This window comes from Rhipicephalus microplus, chromosome X (genome assembly GCF_043290135.1).
Source record: "Rhipicephalus microplus isolate Deutch F79 chromosome X, USDA_Rmic, whole genome shotgun sequence".
Taxonomy (NCBI): domain Eukaryota; kingdom Metazoa; phylum Arthropoda; class Arachnida; order Ixodida; family Ixodidae; genus Rhipicephalus; species Rhipicephalus microplus.
This window is the reverse complement of record NC_134710.1, coordinates 110,797,822-110,819,148: the sequence shown is the minus strand read 5'-3', so window position 1 is coordinate 110,819,148 and position 21,327 is coordinate 110,797,822. Positions and strand designations below refer to the sequence as shown.

The following is a 21,327-nucleotide window of genomic DNA, read 5'->3' as shown; positions in this document are numbered from 1 at the left end:
GCGTAAGCGCACTATTTTTCAGATTTAACATTATCGTGTTAGCGTAGGTGTACGTAGTGTACGTAAAACATGGCGGATCTCGCTCACTTCGAAGTGATTTTTGGCGTAGTTGTTGAAATATTCTCTTTGTTCACAGTAAGCGACTCTTTAACGTGGCTTCACTTGCCTTCGACGACTGAGTATTACATTTACGGATAAGTTGGCGTACTCTTTGAGATAGCTTCAGATTTCGAGCGTGTCTAGGCCTAACTACAAGATCGATTAAAACAAATCGAGAACATAAATGTTTTCGCCTTTGGTACGTGGTTCATTTTATTTACTTTTATTATTACTGAAGTACACTTGTAACAATGCTTTGCGCGGTGACACAGGCAGACATTCTCGTTTTCTTTTCCTTTTCATTGTTTTTACTTCTCAGCCCTCCGATAGGTGGCACCATCATCCCAGCTAGAGCACATAAACCACGTAAATGCTATCTCGCTTCACTATAAGACGTCCGCAACGAACGTTTGCTGCACGGTAACGGCATTACCTTAACCTGCGCTATCATGCTAACGGTTAACTATAACTTTCTATTATTGCGACAAGTATACGGACGCTCTCGGCTGGATTATGAATTTTTCCGCCGGTGTTGGCGCGCAGACGTCGCCGTCACTCACTGTATATGTATTATGCATACGTCTCTCTCTCTCTCTCTCTCTCTCTCTATATATATATATATATATATATATATATATATATATATATATATATATATATATATATATATATATATATATATATATATATATATATATATATATATATATATATATATATATATATATATATATATATTATTTATTTATTACATACTGCAGACCTTTAGGTCCAAGCAGGTGGGCAGTTACAAGGGGACATAGTCGAAACAATAAGTGGCATAAAGATTGTTTGGGGTGAGTGTTTCATACATTCATAGTGAACACAAGGCGCGACATAGCAAATTATTTCATAATAACGCATGCACCCGACAAAAGAGAAAAAAAAAACCACAAATTCATACTTCATATGTCGTGCGATTAAAGTAAAAATAAATGCATAATAAATACAAAATAATAAACACAAGTATTTTCACCGTTCAAGCCAAGAAAGTAATGAATACATAAGTATACAACAGCACATACAAGATGACAATGAAAACGAAAAGAAAAGAAAAACGCTGTAATAAAAGGTCGAAAATATGAATTTTCAGGACAATGCTATTTAGAGCGAAGGAGAAATAGATTCTCTGAGGATGCCCGAGTTGTTCCGTTCCAATCTGAGACCGTGCGTGGAAAATATGAGAACTTATAAGCGTCTGTCCTGCAGAAATAGGGTGTTAGAGATTTGGCGTGATGATGCCTTGTGGGTCTGGTTGATAACGATCTCAGGTATGGCGATGGGTCAATCGCAAGTTTGTGGCTCAGAAGAAGAGAAAGAAGGTCAATTCTTATGTGTTTTCGACGTGTGCTAAGAAGGGAAATGTCATTGGCCTTCATTATTTCAGAAGGAGAGTAAGAACTCGTGAGAACTTGTTAAAAATGAACCGGACGGCTTTCCTTTGTATTCTTTCCAGGCACTTGATGTTAGTTTGAGTGTATGGGTTTTGTACTGCACTCGCGTATTCTATTTTAGGTCTTATTAAAGAATATTAGGCCAGTAATTTAACATTGCTTGGTGCATTATGAAGCTTATGTTTTACAAAGCAAAATTTTCTGAATGCAGAGGAGGAAATAATATTTATATGTTTATTCCACAATAAGGTAGTTGTTATTGTAACACCTAAGTATTTATAGCTATCGACTTGCCTAAGGGGCAAAGAACCAAGCTGGTAAGTAAAAGACAGGGGTGCTTTTTTACGCGTTATAGGAGCAGTACGGTTTTATCGGCGTTCAAAATCATGCCCCATTTTTCGCACCATGCAATACGTTATTTAAATTGCTATTTAACTCAACCTGATCATCAAGATGAAAAATTTCTTTGCATAATACACAGTCGTCTGCAAATAATCCAATTTGAACACCAGGGCTTACTACGATAACAATATCATTAATATAAACCAAGAAAAGCAGGGGGCCTAGGACACTGCCTTGTGGCACCCCTGAAGTGACTGCCAAACTTTCGGAACGTTCACCTCCAATGTCAATATATTGCTTCCTGTTAGTCAGGTAAGCAGAAATCCATCTGATGAAGTGTTCAGGGACGCCAAGAATTCTAAGCTTTATGCTTAGTTTATTGTGTGGAACCTTGTCAAAAGCTTTGCTAAAATCAAGAAATATTACATCTACTTGGCCATTAGAATCAAGAGATGAAGCGAACGAGGGAACTACTGTTATTAGTTGGGTTATCGTTGAATACCCTTTTCGAAAGCCATGCTGATGTTCTGTTAGTGCAGCATTATTTTCTAGAAATTCACGAACACAGTTGGCTATAATATGTTCCACAACTTTGCAGCATTGGGATGTCAGTGAAATAGGACGATAATTTTGTATAAGTGTCCTGTCACCTTTCTTGAACACAGGAACAACCCGGGCTGTTTTCCAGTCAATAGGCAGTTGTGCAGTGATGACTGAGACACGAAACAAAATTACAAGAAAGTTTTCAAGAAGCTCGGCATATCACTTGAGAAATATGTTAGGGATTTTGTCGGGACCAGAAGAACTCTTAGTTTTCAAGTTAAGAAGCATATTAAATACCCCAGCATACGATACAAAGCTCGTATCTAATTGTTTGGAGAATGTGCCGTCACACGCGCATTCAGTTGCGCTAGAGAATACACTTTGAAAATAGTTGTTGAAGTGTTGAGCAATCTCCCACTTATCTGTCACCGGCTTCCCGTCAACTGATATTTGAGTAACTGGTTTCTTGCTATCTTTTATGTAGTGCCAAAACTTATCAGGCTCATTTTTTATGAAGTTAGGAACTATATTTCGAAACAATAATCTTTTGCTGCGCGAAGTGCACTAGCGAGGTCATCTTGCATCTGCTTTATTTTGTCCTTCTGCGCATCTTTCTTTTTACATCTCTTTATCCTGCGTTTTAGTTGAATGATTTTTCGATTCAACCCAGGCATTTCCTTTTTAACTTTCTTCAGTTTATTAGGGACGGAATTATCCAGGCAATAGTGACACATGTCTTTGAACTTGTTCCAAAGTAATTGAGCGTTGTTGCCCTCGAAATCAATCAAACAGTTTTGCAAATAATCGATGATGCTTGGGTCATTGGCATGAAAAAAGTCTTTAAAAGAAAGTGCAGGGACGTGTTCATACTTTTCAAGTGGTTGAAGCGGTAATAATATGCTTACGAGATGGTGATCAGAGAGCCCTGGCTCCACTTCTACAGTGCAATCAGAAAAATCACGACTGATGAACGCCAGGTCTAACACAGAGCTAGATGAAATCTGTACACGAGTTGGTTCATGGACTACCTGCAATAAATTATACCTCAACATTATATCGAACATAATGCTAACGTGTTTATTATATGAGCTACTGGCAGCACTGCCTTGCCAATCTACTCCCGGCAGGTTAAAATCACCGAGAAGAACAATTTTCTTATTTTCGTGCATTGACATTTCATTATTCAGCGTGTCTAATACATCCGTTGTGGCATCTGGAGGTCTATAAAGTGCGTACAACATGAAACTCTGACCCCAGATAGAGACTTTAACACGCAGGCTTTCGATACCTACTACGTCATCTAATAAAACCGCCTGAACACTATCTTTAACGAAGATAGCCATGCACCTAGCCTGCCGATCTTTACGAAATACTGTGTAAGAAGGGGGGAATATGTGATTGTCCCATATCTCCTCATTCAACCAGGTTTCTGTTAAGACAGCTACATGAGGATCATACTGTAGCAACAAAATTTCTAAGGATTCAGTTTTATTTTTCACACTGCGGGCGTTTAGATTCAATATTCGGACTTGTTTAGGGCTTTTAAAGGCATCATGTCAGTCGCAAGATAATGTCGATGTATTATCGTGCTGACCTTTTACGTGCGTGGACTGTGCGGTTTTTGTTGCTTTAATACGTTTGTTTAGCATTTCGTCCCAACTAAAAGTATTCTTTATCTATTCTTAGTCTGTCGTAAATAAGTGAGACGTTCTTCCCGAGTTGCTTTTCACTTTTAGCACTTTCCCACAGTAGTTTTCGTTTTCTTAATGTTAATGCGAAGTAGTCATTCTGGACAAATATTGAGCTGCCTTTTAGTTTTTTTACATTAGCGAAGGTTTCCTGTTTTTCGTTGAAATCTTGGAGATATATGATCACTGGGCGCTTGCCTTTGTGATGTCTAAGTCGATGAATGCGACCAATGGATCTACATTTCACGCCAAGTTTAACTTCGAACACGTCTTTCACAACCGTATCCATAAGCGACGTTTCGGTTTCATCGGATGATTCGGGTATTCCATGAACTATCAAATTAGATCGTCTGCTTCGGTCCTCCAGATCTGTTAAGTTTTTTGGCTTGAAAGTTTATGACATGCTCCACTGACTGTAGCATTTGCCTGTACTTTATCAGCTTGTCCTGAAGGAAGGAAGGGTTCAGGGCTACTTTCGAACACTTTATCGGTAAGTCTTTCTATCGTCTTTTTTATGTCCGCTATTTCTGTATTTAATTCATTTAAGCCACATTGCAAGGCCTTCTGGCCCTGAAGCAGCTCTTCAAAAATTTCTTTTTGTGTAGGTCCAGGGTTCACTTCCACGTCACCGCACAACAGCAGCTTCAGCATAAACACACATTCATAAGCAATGCTATAGCACCGCTTGGGGCACGGCAGGACCACTAGGCCAGGACAGTCACTTCGAAACGTACAGTAATGAGAACTAACCTGCAGTACGAAAAACAGTTTCCTGCTTAGCGTCATGGCATTGCCGGGTCCGCCGTGCCCAATGAAGTGGTAGTCGTGAGGCATCTGTTTTATATCCCCGGCTGTTGATGACGTCACGCCTCGTTGGTCGATAGGTGTCGCCAGAAGTTCCGCGCTATCATGCGATGGTGCTAGTTGATTTGATGACGAGACCGAATTGAAAAGCTGGTATGCATCGTTGCCTATATATATATATATATATATATATATATATATATATATATATATATATATATATATATATATATATATATATATATATATATATATATATATATATATATATATATATATATATATATATATATATATATATATATATATATATATATATATATATATATATATATCTTCTGCTTTTCTAGCGCATCTGCAAAAACCTGTTAATTTCTATCTCCTTGACATAGCTTCAATAAAATGTTGTCACAAAAGTAAGCAATTGCGTCTAAAACAAGATGAGACACCTTTAAAATCCGTTCTATCTCGCCGACGAAACCGAAACCAAAACGTCGACAGACGAAGTTGTCAAAATGAGTGAGTGGTGTGACATCAAACATCGAGCTACCTCTCTTTTAGGCTCAGAAGGCTGCGCTTGCCATGACAACACACGTCGCCAACGAAAGTTGATGAATATTATGCAAAACTAACGCCACTGCAATCGTTCTCATAACGGTTTATTTGGGGTACGTCTCGAGTAGGTCTCCTGGAGTTTGTCGGTTGCACGCGACATCGGTGCTTCGGTTTGGTTCCGCCTGAAAATTGGTTAGATTTCGATAACTCTAGAAAAATTACTGGTGACTCCCAGATTACTTAATTACCTCTCTTTTCTAACTTTAGCTTTAAGTATTTCAACTTCCTTATTGATCTGAAAGCGTGCACCTGACAATGAGTGCATGAAATAATTTGTTTCATAAACAAGAAGCGGCATTTATTCGTTGGTGTAACCTAAAAGTGCTTTCCATCTCACTTTTTTTTTATCGTGGAACTTTAAACGGACGCATGCAACGCGCGTATTCCATTGCGGTCTACAGCAGTTCCGCCCTGTTTTTCCTCTAGCAATATGGCCGCCGGTGGCTTCACCTGCTCCCGTTGGCGGCTGCCAGGACTGCCACTCCAGAGGTTCTATAATACCTCCTTGGTGCCAATATTACAGCGTCTACAAATATTTCTAGACACTGTACCAATATAGACATTTTTACAGCGCCCTCGGTGGGGTCATAGGTGCGGTTCTGAAACCGGAACCAGAACCACAACTTCGCCATCACACGAAACGCACAGGGTGGACCCACTGATCTCCGATCAGTGGGTGGACCACGGAGGGGTGGACGAAGCAACGAACAGGAAGTGAAAAGAAAAGTTGTGGATTAGGTATGAGCAGAGCATGGTTTGGGTTACGAGCGTCATCTAGGTTGTCCGTTCCCTGCTCATTATAAGGTGTTGTGTCACTGGTGTGCACGGAGGAAGTCTCCGTGCTGGTGTGCCAGTTCGCATATTTTCGTGTTCGTATTTTCGAATTTGATTAGCGTGAAGTACAAATTGCCTGTTTTGGTCCCAGCATCACCGTTTTTTGATGGAGCACGCGCTCATGTAACTGTCTTACAAACCTACTTCATAGTGCCAGGTGTTCTGCGATAGTGCTCAATGTGCAACCCTGTTGGCAACTGACCTGCTGTTGTCATTTCTTGTGTCAGCTGGGAAGACTCCGGCAGACGTTTTTGCAGGTGTCATCAGGAGTCGTAGAACGGAGTCTCATATTTCATAACTGACTGCCAGCGTGTGACGGAGATTGGAACGCTTGTGTACTTTCTTCAGGCACATGCACATTGTACACGTGTGTCGACTGTTGTAGACGCTAATCGCAAGCTGTTACAGAGATGACAACTTCGACAGCTCAAGGTGAACGAGTACCACGCACTGTGTTCATAATATTTATATATCTTGTCATCGACTTATTGGGATTTACCGTGATCCTGCCACTCTTGCCATCTATATTGGATTACTACAGTCATCACGACAAGGTGCGTGCCATGTGTTTATAGTGTTTACCATACACTGCGTGTGCGTAGCTGGAACATTCGTGCATTCAGTGCATCGCTGTAACTACTTTACCGTTCCACTTAGAATGATGTGATGTAATCCAGCATTTTCTTTTTCTTCATTCAATTTGTATGCGTGCAGAGAAGCCGGGTCCGTGAAGCAATACTGAATGATTATTTTCCTTGATCGACTGGGTCTATTAATATCGGGACAGTGGAGGCAGTGTTTGATGTATTGCCCGTGCATTGCTTGAATCTACCTCTTAACTTTAGCACACTTTCTTGCCATATATCAACCTTTATACACATGACAATTCCTGCATATTTAGTTTCAAACCTGAGAAATGTAGTGCCAAATAGATGCTATATGTGTATGTGCTCTGCTTGTATATTTCACACTTTGAAGGGACGAAGAATTTTGCGTCTCGCCGGCAACTTCTATATTGACGTTTTTGCAAAGAAAACCAAACAAAAATACGTGTATATCACAAGATATTGGACACATTGAGCGGTAGCTTCTGCATGCTGCTAAATATTTATTCTGCTACTGAAACATTAATTTGGTGCATAAAGAAAATGTATTCACTCAACTTTAGCTACTGCTGTCAGTGGAGAATATTAGTGCTTAGTCATAATAAAACAATTCAACATGACGTAATTTTTTACACTTTATATTGTTAAACAGCACCTTCAGCACAATTTACATATTATTAAACAGACTAGCAGTTGCTCTCATTGTAGCTGCTTAATTGGCAAGTGTGTGCCTCTCGTATACACTCATAGCTGTGTAAATTATTTTAACTCTGATAATTTTGCTTTTAACTAGTTCATCCTTGTAGCCATGCACTGTTTTGGTTCTCACACTTTAAGCTCTTCTCTTGTCAGCTACATAGTTAATTTGAATTTCCAACCATTCACTTTGCATGTGTGGGGTCCTACGAACATATACGCAAATGTTTCTACTGAATGTACCTCAACGAGTGAATTTTTTAAAGTAAGTGTGGGCCTAGCTTGTACTTCTTTTGACCCTAGTTATAAATTTCTTAGTTCTTTAATTTTTTTTATTGTCTTGAAGTTTTCATATTGAATAGCCAGATCTGATATCAGGCATGTCATTTAGAATTGTCTCTACTACTATACAAGGGGCAGAACTGGACCTATTGTTAGTCGATGTGGTAGCTCAGTGGTGGTTACAGTGCTTAGTTGCTGACCCGAAAACTAATGGCTCAGTCCCACCTGCGGTGGTCACGATTCTGTAGAGGTGACATGCTCGTGGCCTCTGTACTGTGGGGTGTCAGTCCAAATTAAAGAACTCTAGGTGGTTGAAATTGATTGGAGCCCTCCACTCATGTCTGTTATAGCCTGAATCGCTTGAGGATGTTCATTCCCATAAACCAACCTATAGCAGTTTTCTTTCAATTCAAAAGCTGATCCAGGAAGCTTGGAATGTTTATTTTAATTTTGATTTATAGAATCTAAGTGTAGTCATTTTGCTATTTCATTTAGTTACAAAGCCAAACGGAATGTACATATGACAAAATTTATAAGAATTTATGGATGTAGTTCTACTGTTCATGCCTACTCTCTGCACTACAATGGTAAGTATGTTGGTAAAACACATTTCACGGTTGTCTAGATGTATACTATTTTTAATGCAACTTAGAATAAACTGGAAACTGCCATTGCATGACAAAAATCAAGTACATAGAAAGTGTAACTGTTGTTCTTATTTCAGAAGAGATTATTATTTCTACACATTACTCAGTCAGCAGCAAACTGCTTTGTCTGCCAGAAACTATAGTCACTTCTTTAGCAATGTCTAATTATGAATTATTTTTTTCATATTGGTAGTAGTACTTTGTTTACAGTAAGTGCAATGGAGAACCCAGTTTAGGGGCAAGGGCTAAATGCAAACAGCCTGGCAAAGGCCTCTGTCCCTCTATAGTTCGTTCCAGTGCATAAGCTTTTACATGAGCACAGCAAAAAAAAAAAAAAAAAAATCAATATATTGGTTTCAGAGAAATGGACAACAAGCAATTCGCGAGTCCACATATCAAATTCACACACCAACAAAATAATTTTACATAACACATTTGAAGACTTAGACATTGCTCTAGCAAAAATACACAACTAAATGAACTTGCTTTTTCAAGGCACTATCTTTAAAACCCTTCTATGCACTTTGTATAATTGCAAAGTGGGGGGAGAGTGCTATTCAAGTGAATGTAAGTTTTTTTTAACCCAAATAATGCAGAAGCAGTAAAAAGTACTGCCTTTCACACTGGCACACTTCTTTGCTGTCACTTTTCTTCATTTCTCTTCTTTACACGGTATTCCTTTTTAAAACAACAGTGTTTATTTTTTAAACTTGGCATTAGTGCTGCCTTTTAAATTGAAGTATGAAGCTTGGTTGGTAAATGATTTTCTACAATTTTTTTAATCAACTGATAATAGCACAACAGTTGGCAACCATCATGATGGGGACAAGTATTTATCTGTTCATTTTATTCCCAATAAAAAGAAAGGAAAGTTGTGGCGGCACTTTTTGTTATAATGCTCTGCATGTGATATCTCCTAAAAGTTGCCACAGTGCTATTATTGGTGTGCTTGTCTTTACTAGGATGGCTTGTACCCATGGCTAGAAGGCTGCATCAAGCATCTTCAGAATCTCATAGGAGCACCAAGCAGCCTCAACAAAGTCCTTTTTGGAGGTATGTAAAGGTCTAAAAATTTACAATGTGTTCTCACTGTCATTGAAAAGCACCTTAGGCATTGTGTTCATGGAGTAAATTGTGAATACTTTGCTCATAATCATAATGTTCAGTGACATGAAAACCTGCAAAATTTAAGTTATATCTCTCTATACCTTATGCGGTCGAACCCCTTTATGAAAGACACTGATTAAAAGTACAAATGGGTGTAAGAAACACCAGTGTGCCTACAGTAAAACACGGGTTAATAAAAAAATTCTTGGGAGGTACCCTGCTTATAACAGACATGTCATGTAGGAGACAAGAATTGCTGCCCGAAGCATGCCTCTTATCAAGAGGTTTAACTGTATTCCAGTATCCTGTGCACATATTAAAGAGCTAAAAAAAGAAGAATGAGGGCTTCCAAATGGGTGCTTGTTCAAGTAATAATTAAAGCAATAATTACTATTTTAACTATTGTACTTGTTATTTTAATCCTCATTATTATGGTGGGCACTTGATAGCCTCGGCATTTTGAGAAAAACATTATTTTTACAGTAAAACACCCCTTCTCCATCAAAATTTTGAGAAAGAGGGAGGGGGAATAGGGCAACCCCTCTGGCTAAAGGCCTGATCAATACTTATGTGTTGCGCTCTCTTAAAAGAGCACTGAGACAATTTTGAGGCATCGCAAAGGGGACATTTTTAGTTTCCTAGGTATGCGGTGTTAACACTGCACACATCGGAGTCGGACAACACGTATGAAATATTTTACTTCAGTTTTGAACTTTTTGTCATCTGCAAGCCAGGCCCAGCATGATGGACTATCAGAATCAAAAACACAGTTCAACTGAGTTTGATAACTATGCATTCTGAATTGAGATCGAGAGAAGTTGTTGTTGGAGTGGTTGGACAGTAATTTACTCAACAATAATCCCTTCCATGTACGACTTACAGCAGGTTGTGTAGCTGCTGCTTTTATGTCGTGAGTTATCGTCGCCCTGTGACTTTAGACAACATTTACACGTCATTGTCAAACTGCCCCATCAATATCGAAACTGAAAACATTTTTTGAAGATAGCAGTATTACAGAGACCGAGAACTGGCCAGAACGTGTGATTGTATCGTAGTAGAAATGAAGAGAGCATGAAATATAGTGACATATTCCAGCATTCTTTTTGCATTGCGACTAAGATTTGTATTTTTAAATCACATTTAAAATTCTCAACAACCGTTTTGTTGCGCGGCCTAGTGGGAGAGCCTTGAAGCTGGATCAGCGAGGTCAGGTTGCCTTAGAATGCGTACCCATAAAGAGAGATTCAGTTAAGAAGAACAATGTACATGCTGTGGGGGAGTTGAGGAAACGATAGAACATGTTCTGAATGAATGCGGCCATATCCACCCACGTATACGTGTGGGTACAAGCCTACATGAGGCTTTGGGTTTCAGGGACAAATATCGACAGCTGAACACGTCTGCGATAGAAGCAAGTAAGAGACATTTAGAGTACTGGTGGCAGAAAAGTAGAGATAAAGGACGGAAGTAGTGGAAAAAAACGAGGTCATTCTGCCTGAAGAGGCAGAGAGATGGAACACAAATTTATATTTTTCTTTGTTGCAGTAAGATCGATAAAAAGAAAGATGTCGTTTTTTTTTCTTGCACATGTAACCGCCGCATTATAAAGGGGACGCTCATAGCATCCATCCATTCATAAAATATGGAGTTGATCACTTTGCTGAACGTGGTCGTTTAGTTTGATGCTATCTTGCGGGCCAGTCCTCAAAATTAGAGTGTGTATATTATTATCTAGCTCCGCTCAATTCTGTGCATCTTACGACGTAAAAGGAGTAGCACGGGGAAAAGTAGCACTGCTGTCGCGGCCGCCAGTAGACCAAGTTGAGCCGTGGCGCATGTGTGGCGAGTGCATGTATGCGCAGTAAACCACCGCGCTTGATCACGAATTGCCCGCGTGCTCGCTGTTTGAAGCTTGTGAGTATACGCTTCATATTCACTGCAGATAGAATAACTCTGATTGCAAATGTTTTGCAGTCTTTTACCATTACCATTCCAGGATCAGACCCACTGATGGGTAAGATTTTCTTCATGCTAAAAAAATGGGCATCATAAAAAATGGTTGTTGGTCCCTTTAAAAATTAATCAATGCATTGCCAGGCCCCCATAACACTCGGTTAAGAGATATCAGCACTGGTGTGTTTACTGGGAGCAACAATCTGAATATATTTAATATTTGTGTCGGTTACTCCCTTAAGGGCAAAATAAGCTATTTCGTGTTATCCAGGCAGAAAAGGTAGTTTTCACATGTTAATTTTGCTGAACATAACACACTACACAGGAAAAGCTTGCAGCTTTCGAAAGGCCAAGCATAAGTTATTTGGCTGTTTCTTTGTCATAGGCCATCTGTTGAACTGTGTGTGTTTCTGATGTACATTTTGCTTTGAACTAAAACATTTGTGTGTTCTGGTTTTTGTTTGTGTAGGCAGGCCTTCTAATTCTCTTAAATCGTAAGCTAATTGTGCCTTTTTTTGTCTTGTGTTTTTGACTGCAGGTTGCATTGGGGCTTTGTACTCATTTCTTCAGTTTCTTACGGCACCCTTGATTGGCTCATTGTCGGATGTCTATGGACGAAAATGGATGCTCACATTAACAACGGTGTGTGTCTTTGAATAATTTATTATTCAAAGAATATTTATCATCTTGCCTCCAAGAATGTAATTTTCACTGCTGTTCTTGATGTCAGCTTAAATAATTCTGTGTACTGTTGCTAAGGTGCATGGGGAAGAGTGAAGCAGATTTTGTATTGAAAAGATTTGTTTAATCTTGCAAACTTGACAGGGGTCATTCTGAACAAAATTTTCCAGTTTTTATGGTGATGACCTCAATGATATTTTTAACTGTGCTTATTTACTACAGTGATAACAGTGAGTTGTGGGAATATTTTATAATAATAGTTGCAGTCATGTGAGAGCCTTCCAACTTTTGTATAGCATCATGTCAGTTCATCACAGAATTTATTTTGTGAGCATCTTTGCTTGTGACAATAACAAATTTGCTTATATATCATTCATCAAGCACATCTCTTTAAGATCTAGGAATCTCATTAATATTATTGCATTTTTTTAGGAAAATAATCTCAAATGTACCACACTTTCATTTTCTATTTTTAATATCCTGCTATGTCTGAATATTCAAGTAATCAATACTTGGTTTACATTTTCTCTTTTTAATATCCTGCTATGTCTGAATATTCAAGTAATCAATACTTGGTTTACAGAAGCTATATTTTGTCATTAAAATATTTTCACTTATTGAGTTTTTTTAAATCTTATAAAAATATCGCATATCTTTTTAGAAAATTTTCATGTAGATCTACATAAAGATGCAATTTACAGCATGTTGTTTTCCAATTAAAAACGTGCTGTTTGCCTCTGTTGTAGGGAAGTAAGTCGTTATTCCTGTCTAGCTAGTTTTATCATTAAAATTGTTGTTTTAAGGGGAGGTGCGATTTGAAAAAACATATATCTGGTATATATATTTTGTAGCCTTTGCAGTTTTCATAAGTTTAATGCTCATTTCAAATATATAATCAGATTTATAGGAAGTTGCATAGTTTTTGTTTTGTACCATAAAAATGTATTAAATATAGCTCTTTTTGGACAGATTTTTTCCACCACTAAACTGTAATAATTATAAATAATTAGTGGCTTATATTGCTCCACAGTAACTATAGAATGCAAATAACGATCATTAAAGTGTGTATAATACATTAAAATGAACAAGAAAACTTTTATTGTGATAAGCGTTAGATGCTCAGCCCATACTAATTGCTCACTTTAAGTTTACAATAATCATATAAATGATATTATACTTTAAAAAAGATAATTGCATCTTTCACATCTTCAGGAATATGTGGCAAAAATTTCGTTTTGATCTGGCCACCAGAAATACCAAAAACATGACGTCCAAGCTCAAGAAGTTGCCTGAAATTGCATATAGACAAAAATGCATTTTAAGTGTAGAAGTTAAAGCCCACCTGTGTGGCAGTGGTGTGCTTTTTAAAGGGCCACTCACCAGGTTTGACAATTTTGAGCTGACAAGCGCAATGCGTAGATGGGGCATTCTTTATCACGTCTGCCAAGATTTTGTTATGCTATGCGCCGCGTAAATGGGTCAAATTTCAAGATGAATGCTGCTCCCCGTTCCTTTCGCCGGTGCGGGCCTAGAGAATGAGGGCATGGTGCGCACTTATGAATCGCCCTACGTACACGGCAGTGCAGTGACGTTGGTCCTCTACGTAGACGACTATGCTCGATGTTGCCAACAGTGGCACGTGACATGGCGAAAATTATTTAACACGACATGCGTAGTTTCTGTACTTTGTTGCTTGAAGAGATTATTAAAACTTGAAATAAATAATCAGACGCAAGAAGGGAATGTGCGCATCTTTTTTTTTTTTTTTGTCGTGATTTTCAACGAGATGCGGAGTTAATGTGCCGGCATTTCGCATGCGTTCGTGTTCTTGCGGTCAGCGCATCGAGCAGATGACAGCTGTGGAAGCGAAAGTAACGCTCCTACGCGTTTGCGCACTCATTTTGGTCATCTATTCTACCGCGTATAAGCCAGTGTTTCCGAATCATCCCGCAGAAATAGACAGTATATCACAAAATCAGGCTGGTCAACAGAACAACGCCGCTCGCGTGCTTGGGGGTTGGGCTTGTTCGTGCATGTCATGCGCACGGGACCTCTTGGTCGGGTGCCGGATAGGGTAGGGAAGAGATTTGTCTTGCGAAGGCTACGTGGGGGAGCGGCAAGGATTTCAAGCTCGCCTTTTCATACTCGTTTTGTGCCGCTTCAAAAAAACAGTTTTCTCAGCTCGTAATGCACCCATTGAAAAAGTTTTTGTGGCATAATGCTCCTCATCGGACACACAACAACTTCCATGGTCTAACTAAAATTCACTATGGGGCCTGGTAAGTGGCCCTTTAAAATGATTTCTTTCATTAGGAGAGCTTTGGAATGATATTTATTTGAGCATGCGACTTTGCAGAACTCCTCATGGGAAATGCAATAACGAGCAGCCAGGGGACAATTTCCATTGGATTCTAGGCAATGAACACTTTTCAGCTTTTTGTCGTCACCTCGTGCACTTTTAAAGGCGATTTTAGCCTACTTTGAGCTTAACTACAATCTTGGTTTTTTTTTTTGTCATGAAAGTAGAAAAACTAAACTTGTTAAAACAATTAAAACAAAAAGTATGCTCATCCTATTCCAATTTGTTGATATTGCATTATGTTATTATATAATTACATTATATGTGATTACAAATCAATTACAGTATGTTCAAAAGGAGCTAAATGCTTATTGTGGCAAGTTTAACAAAATCTCAACTCAATTTGACCAAAATACAAAAATATAGACTAAAGTCTGTGACAGTATTTCTTTCTGGCTTTATTTTATGTATTATTTATTGTTGCATTAAATGGAGGTCTGGTATCTCAGTACCCTAGAATTGACACCTCTTAGCCTCAGCAGGCTCTGACTGATCTAACGTAAAAGCTGTTCTGCAGCCCCTTTCAGTTTCATTTCTGGATTGTATACTGTATTATGACGCCATGACCCATGAGCTGATTATCTGCAAGTGACTCATTGTGGCAGTTCGACTCTTGCTCCAGCTTGCTTAATAGTCTTTTATGCAGCTTTTCTTTGCAAGGATTAATGTAGTAAGTATAGCATGCCAGAGCCAGTGTCAAAACATCGCTGTTTGTTGCGTGGCAATCACATTAAGCACTGTGACATCACAATGCAGTGTTAACCCGAAAACAGAACTGAAGTTGGCTGTAGAACAGCTGTTATATTGAATTGTTCAGGGTATGCTGTGTTTCATAAGTCTTTTCTGGTGTTTAGGTTCAGGACTTTCATTCAACACTTTAATTTAAAACATGCAAATGCACTATTAGAGGGGCCCTGCAACACTTTTTGAGCTTGGTCAGAAAATGCTGCCGATCAGTAGTTGAGGCTCTGAGAACACATTAGCCAAACATTATAGAACAGCACGCCACCTGGAATTTACAATTTATTTTCAAAGTCAGGAATCGTTCCTTTTTTTTTTCTACAAATGATGTCATATACCAAATGACATCAGCTTAATTCCTCAATAATTTTTTGCAATGAATTGCGAAAAAAATCATTGAGGAATTAAACTGAGAAAGTATTAAGGTAGGCCGACCTCATGTGAAAGTGACAAAAAGAAAAATAATGTTGAATGGCCTATTGAAACAATAATTTAGGAATGAAAACCATTGGAGTGTATACAAGAATACGTATACGTAGGACAACTACTCAAGGAAGAACCTATTCACAAAGAAGAAATTTGTTGAAAAATAAGAATGGGCTGGAGCACTTTTCGCAGGCACTCTCAAATAATGTATGGATATCAGCCACTATTATTAGAGCAGAAGTATGCAAGCACTGCATACTGCCAGTTTTGATGTATGAGGCTGAATAACAAAGTAACTAGTGCAGAATCTGATGACCACGTTAAGTGCAAGAGAATGTAGAATGATAGGAATAGCATTAACAGTTAGGAGGACAATAGAATGGGTAAGAGATTAGAGTTTTAAATATCCCAGCCGACAACAAGCGAAAACATGGACCTGGGCTGGTCGCGTAATGCTTAACATACAACCTGTGGGCAGTAAGAGCAACCGAATGGTTTCCAAGGGATGGAAAACACCATCTCGGAAGGCAGAGAGATAAGCCTGTTTCATATGCGAGCGATTTTGCCCCAAGAGCGAAGTAGCAGCCGCTGCGCGAGCCCAAAACGGGTTCCTACAGCAGCAACTGGATGCTCTACTGAATAGGTGAATAGGTCTGAGGTTCTAGTGTTTTTCATATGAATCCTATATCTGGTATTTCAAATGTGGAGTGGCCTTCATGAAGCATCCCGAGTGCTTATTTTGTTTCCAATGCTGATGACTCTGCATGTAATGAAAGTTTTTTCATTTCTTTTTATTTCGCTAGACTGTACCTGGACTGTAACCACTGGACTGTAACCGGCTGGGAAGCCTAGTCAAGCTTCGAGCTTTTTCTTCCCATGCCATCCGCTCTGTAAAGTAGTAAATAAATAAAATGAAATGAAATATCGGCAAAGTTTGAAAAATTTGCTCGCAGCAGACACGACAGATCGACTAGTGCCGCGGATGACACATGACGCCAGAGGCGGAGTCGAAGAGGGGACGCGCGTGCTGCGAGGATGGATCTTGCTCCACAGAACAACTCGCTCCGACTGAGTAGCAGACGACATTCGTCCACTTTCCGGCGCCCCGCCACAGTGGTTTAGTGGCTAAGGTACTCGGCTGCTGACCCGCAGGTCGCGGGATCAAATCCCGGCTGTGCCAGCTGCATTTCCGATAGAGGCGGAAATGTTGTAGGCACGTGTACTCAGATTTGGGTGCACGTTAAAGAACCCCAGGTGGTCGAAATTTCCGGAGCCCTCCACTACGGCGTCTCTCATAATGATATAGTGGTTTTGGGACGTTAAACCCCACAAATCAATCAATCAATCAATCCACTTTCCGGCTCACAAATGCCTTGCGCGGCCTTTAATGAGTTGCCCATTGCAGAAGTAATGAAACGTCCTTTTCTTTGGGGCATCAAGATGGAGGATTTCCGCAACAAGCATAAGAAGAGCAATTTTTCGGAAGAAATCGCCGAGCTTTTAAAGAAGTTGCATACTAACATAAAGTAAAAGTCGTCGCTTGAACTGGTCATGTTCACTGGTGAAGTCGAACTGGTGCTGTTTTCCTTTCATTTCTCTCGACTATGCTTCCACCAGGGACAATCGTGTGCGGTGCCTTTTTTATTTTAATATTATTATACTACTTTTTTTTTTCATTTTCATTGAATGTTACTCCCCACGTAAAGGAGTCCAAAGGCACGCCGTACTTCTATGTTGCAGCAATTGTTGCTGGTTTAACAAACGATGAAATTTGGTGACACGGTGCATAGCTGAAAGAGCTCATACAAACAAGAGAGCAAGGATGGGTGCTGCGGCAGTCGACTTGAGAATTAGCATTCCACACAGGCCACTGAAAAGGAACTTCGTGATGTGACTCAACAAGGAGGGGCCGTGAAGCTTGCTGCCACGGTTTGGGGAATATGGCATTCACCAGGGGCCTTTATTTTTGTTCTCCCCTTCAACACTTCGATTTCTCACTGAAACCCGGGCTTACTTGTCCGTGTCCTCTGCGATGCTTTTTGCGTGAGGAACAATTGCACTGCACAATGCTCAAGTTTGCAGGCTGCCGACAGGTCCTGCCGCACTGGCCAGCTGCTCTCCGTGACACTTAGTGCCGGAATGCGTGGCTGGCTGGGCGAAAATAGATGTTCGATCATGAGCACAACATACTTTGTGTAGATAATGAACAACAGCTGTTCATTGCAGGCACCAGTGCAGCAACACATGCCTTGGGGCATGCACCTAAATTACACGGCCAGAGGCTGCCAATTCTATGTAACTGTGTGCTGTCGGCAAAAGTGTGTTGTGTGAAATGATGTGATACTTGAGCTTTCCTGCTTACCATCGCAACATTTATGGATGCAAATTCCTCCTAAAGCAAGGATTGCTGCATAGTCCCTCACTTGGGTTGCACACAAGTGTATATACAGCAGCCAAAGAACCGGGACAACAAGTGTATCACGTATACCATGTGTAAGGTCTGGCGTCACAGGCCAGGGGAGCGAGTCTTCTTGGTCGCAAAAGGGTGCGCTTCCCAAATAGCCGATTCTCGGAAGACGATAATCTTGGCGTAAGCGCGCCCGTTCTGGCAAGAAGACCGCGGTCAGTCGCCACTTTTAACAACCAGCTAAGGGGTCCCCGGCCAGCGGATTGCCGGCGGGTGATGTGAGGACAGTGTATAGACACCCATCCATCAGGATTAGAGTCCACGAGATGGCTGTCATGCTGGACAGCGTAGTAATCTCGCGGTAATGGCAGGAGGTCCGCAGCCGAACGGCGCCACCATTGTGTGCGTTCGCACAGTTCGTGGAACGTAGTGTGCAGGCCGGTCCTTTCGTCTCTCTCTCTCTCTGACTGAGCAGTCGAGTACTTGAATAGGAGAGCGAGAGGAGAGGACGGCAACAAATGTTTAGTCTGTCCTATAAACGGACTGAATTGCTTTGGTTGGCCGTGAGGAGAATCGAGAGGGGCAACCGAGGGATTAAAACCTGGCTCCTGAGTCCTCACGGTCGTTCTGGTTGCAGCAAAAAGTGCTCTGCACTATCGGCTCTGCCGAGGCAACTTGCAACGGTTCTAACGGTCAAAGGGTTTTGTAAACTTGTACATAAGTTCTTGTATATAAAGTCGAGTTGTTGCAATGTATCGAAAGGCATTGGTCTCCATCTTTGACAAGCATCAATGACAAGACGGACACCAAGCAACCAACCTTCCACTCTCTTCTACAGCAACAGCTGCTACGCAGCTGAGAGAGCTCTGCTCAAGGGAACAAAGGGAGTGGGTAAAAGGTTGAGTTTTACTGGCACAGTCGACAGTATCAAGCTGGGCCGGGCATTTTGGTTGCCGTAAAACAAGCTCTAAGATCAAGTACAGTTTTTATTGGCCAGGCATAGGAGATGACGTACGATGGCACTGCAACAGTTGTCATGGTTGCCAGGCGAGGGCAGACTTGCGTCGCGGAAACAGCATCCCAATAGAACCCCTTACGAGACCCAGATATCCATTTCAGCAGGTTAATGTGGACGTTATCGGGCCGCTAGAGACAGTGTCAGGCCGGGGCCATAAGTACCGTTTAAGCGTCATTGACTTGTGCATGTGCTGGCCCGAGGTGGCGTGTTTGCGTTCATTGAGCACTAGGGCAACCTGCGATGGCCTACTGGCAGTATTTAGCAGGACAGGCATACCCGAGGTTATAGCGTCCGACTGCAGCACTAACTTTACAGCGGCACTGACAAGAGAGATTTGTCGAAACTTGGTTGCTCCCCCAGATTTTCCCTGCTGGGGCACCCAGAGAGCAACGGGGCGGTCGAGCATTGGAACAGGACCTTTAAAAACATGTTATACCACATAATAGAGAAGGAGAGTAGGAATTGGGATCAATTTGTGCCTTTCTTGCTGTTGGGGTACAGGGAAGTCCCACACGATACGACCGGAGTAGCGTCTTTGGGATGCTGTATGGGAGGCAACCAACGGGTCCGTTAAGTATACTTAGGAGGGCTTGGATGGGGGAAACTGCAGTGCCGGGAGAGTTGGCAGCGTCGCCAGTGGCGTACATGGAGGAATTACGAGGGTGGCTGAGGCGTGCGGTGGAAGTTGCGGAATTGGTCAACTCGAAATTGCAAAACACCTACGCTGCGCAATTCAATAAAAGGGCGAAGGCAAAAGATTGTAACGTCGGTGACTTGGTACTGGTACAGTGTACTAGAAGGGGGCAGAGGAGTGAACGAGGCGGCCGCACCGTATCTCAGCTGATTCTCTGGCGAGTGACAGTAGCGGTGGCGCTGTAGTTCCATGGTACTGAAGATCTCAGGAGCGTCTGCATTTGGAGCGCGAAAGTGTGTAATTGCTCGTTTTTAGCACGTTTAATGCGTTTCTGAGCCTTCACAAGTGTATGCACACCTGCTACGCGCCATGGTGAACGGATAAATACGCAGACATGCCGAAATTGCGTCAAGACATTCACGGGGAAAACCTACCGACCAAAAAAAAAAAAGAACACGTTAAGTCGTAATTTGACTGGATCCGCCTAGCTTCTTACTCAAGCAGCCCTTTGAGCTTTGCGACATCATTAGTGGCTACTGGCGAACTACAAAGAGAGGAGAACTATCAATATTGCAAATAAAACATACGCTCGCTATATCGGCAATGTCTACGATATCCAGAGCACTGTTCCTTATATGAGCCCACATGCGTTCGATTGTTTCATGAGAAACCTGAGTATAACTAATGTTGTCACAACATTTATATCGGCGACGACTCAGTTTTGTCATGTCAGTGTTGCGGAAGAAAATAAATAATGTTTTCTGAAAAGCTCGTATTGTTTAAACCGCGTGCTTTCGTGCTTACTCTGCTTCTTTTATGTAAGCTTCAAGTGCTTATAATACCGGGAGGCCGATCTGAAGGAAAGCGTGTACCTAAGAGTCATAGATTCTACGCGAGCGGGGTCATCGTAAACATAATAAAAAGTACATATTGTATATATAGACCGTCTGTTAATCTGCATAAATTCACTGTAACCAGTTCTTATTTTGTATTCACAGCTTAAATTGTGCCGCTTTCCAAGTATTCTATTGGCGTATGGCCATTGTAAGCCCAGAAAATTCATGACGATGTTTGTAATATAAGTGTAGTTCTTTTATTAAGTGTCAAAGCTGTAGGCAGGTGGTAGTGCATTCTGTCTTGAGAAATTTAACTTGTATATATATGTACACAGTAAACACACGCGCACACACACACACATACTCACACACACACATCCGCAAGTATACGCACATAAGTCACATGTCACGCCCCACTCACAATATTTATACGGCCGCTATTTTTACGCAGTGCGTTTTTCGTCCGACTATGTTGGACTTGAAGTAGTTTTGAGATTTCGTACTGTCGAAAAGGTGACATTTACAGTGCGCATTTGTACAGAGACATGCTAAACGTTCGGCGCAAAGCTACCCAGGA

At 40.8% G+C, this 21,327-nt stretch overlaps 1 protein-coding gene across 6 annotated transcripts in view; it reads left to right on the top strand.

Moving 5' to 3' along the window:
• The first annotated feature begins 6,149 nt into the window (after positions 1-6,149).
• rtet (major facilitator superfamily domain-containing protein rtet) overlaps positions 6,150-21,327 on the top strand; it is a 90,239-nt gene continuing 75,061 nt past the window's right edge. For 2 of the 6 annotated variants that reach the window (XM_075877415.1, XM_075877414.1), the window contains exons 1-3: positions 6,340-6,912; positions 9,551-9,641; positions 12,187-12,290. In XM_075877415.1, the coding sequence (XP_075733530.1) occupies positions 6,769-6,912; positions 9,551-9,641; positions 12,187-12,290 (339 nt within the window). In that variant the 5' untranslated portion in view covers positions 6,340-6,768. The other 4 variants (XM_075877410.1, XM_075877411.1, XM_075877412.1 and 1 more) reach the window with 4 other exon arrangements.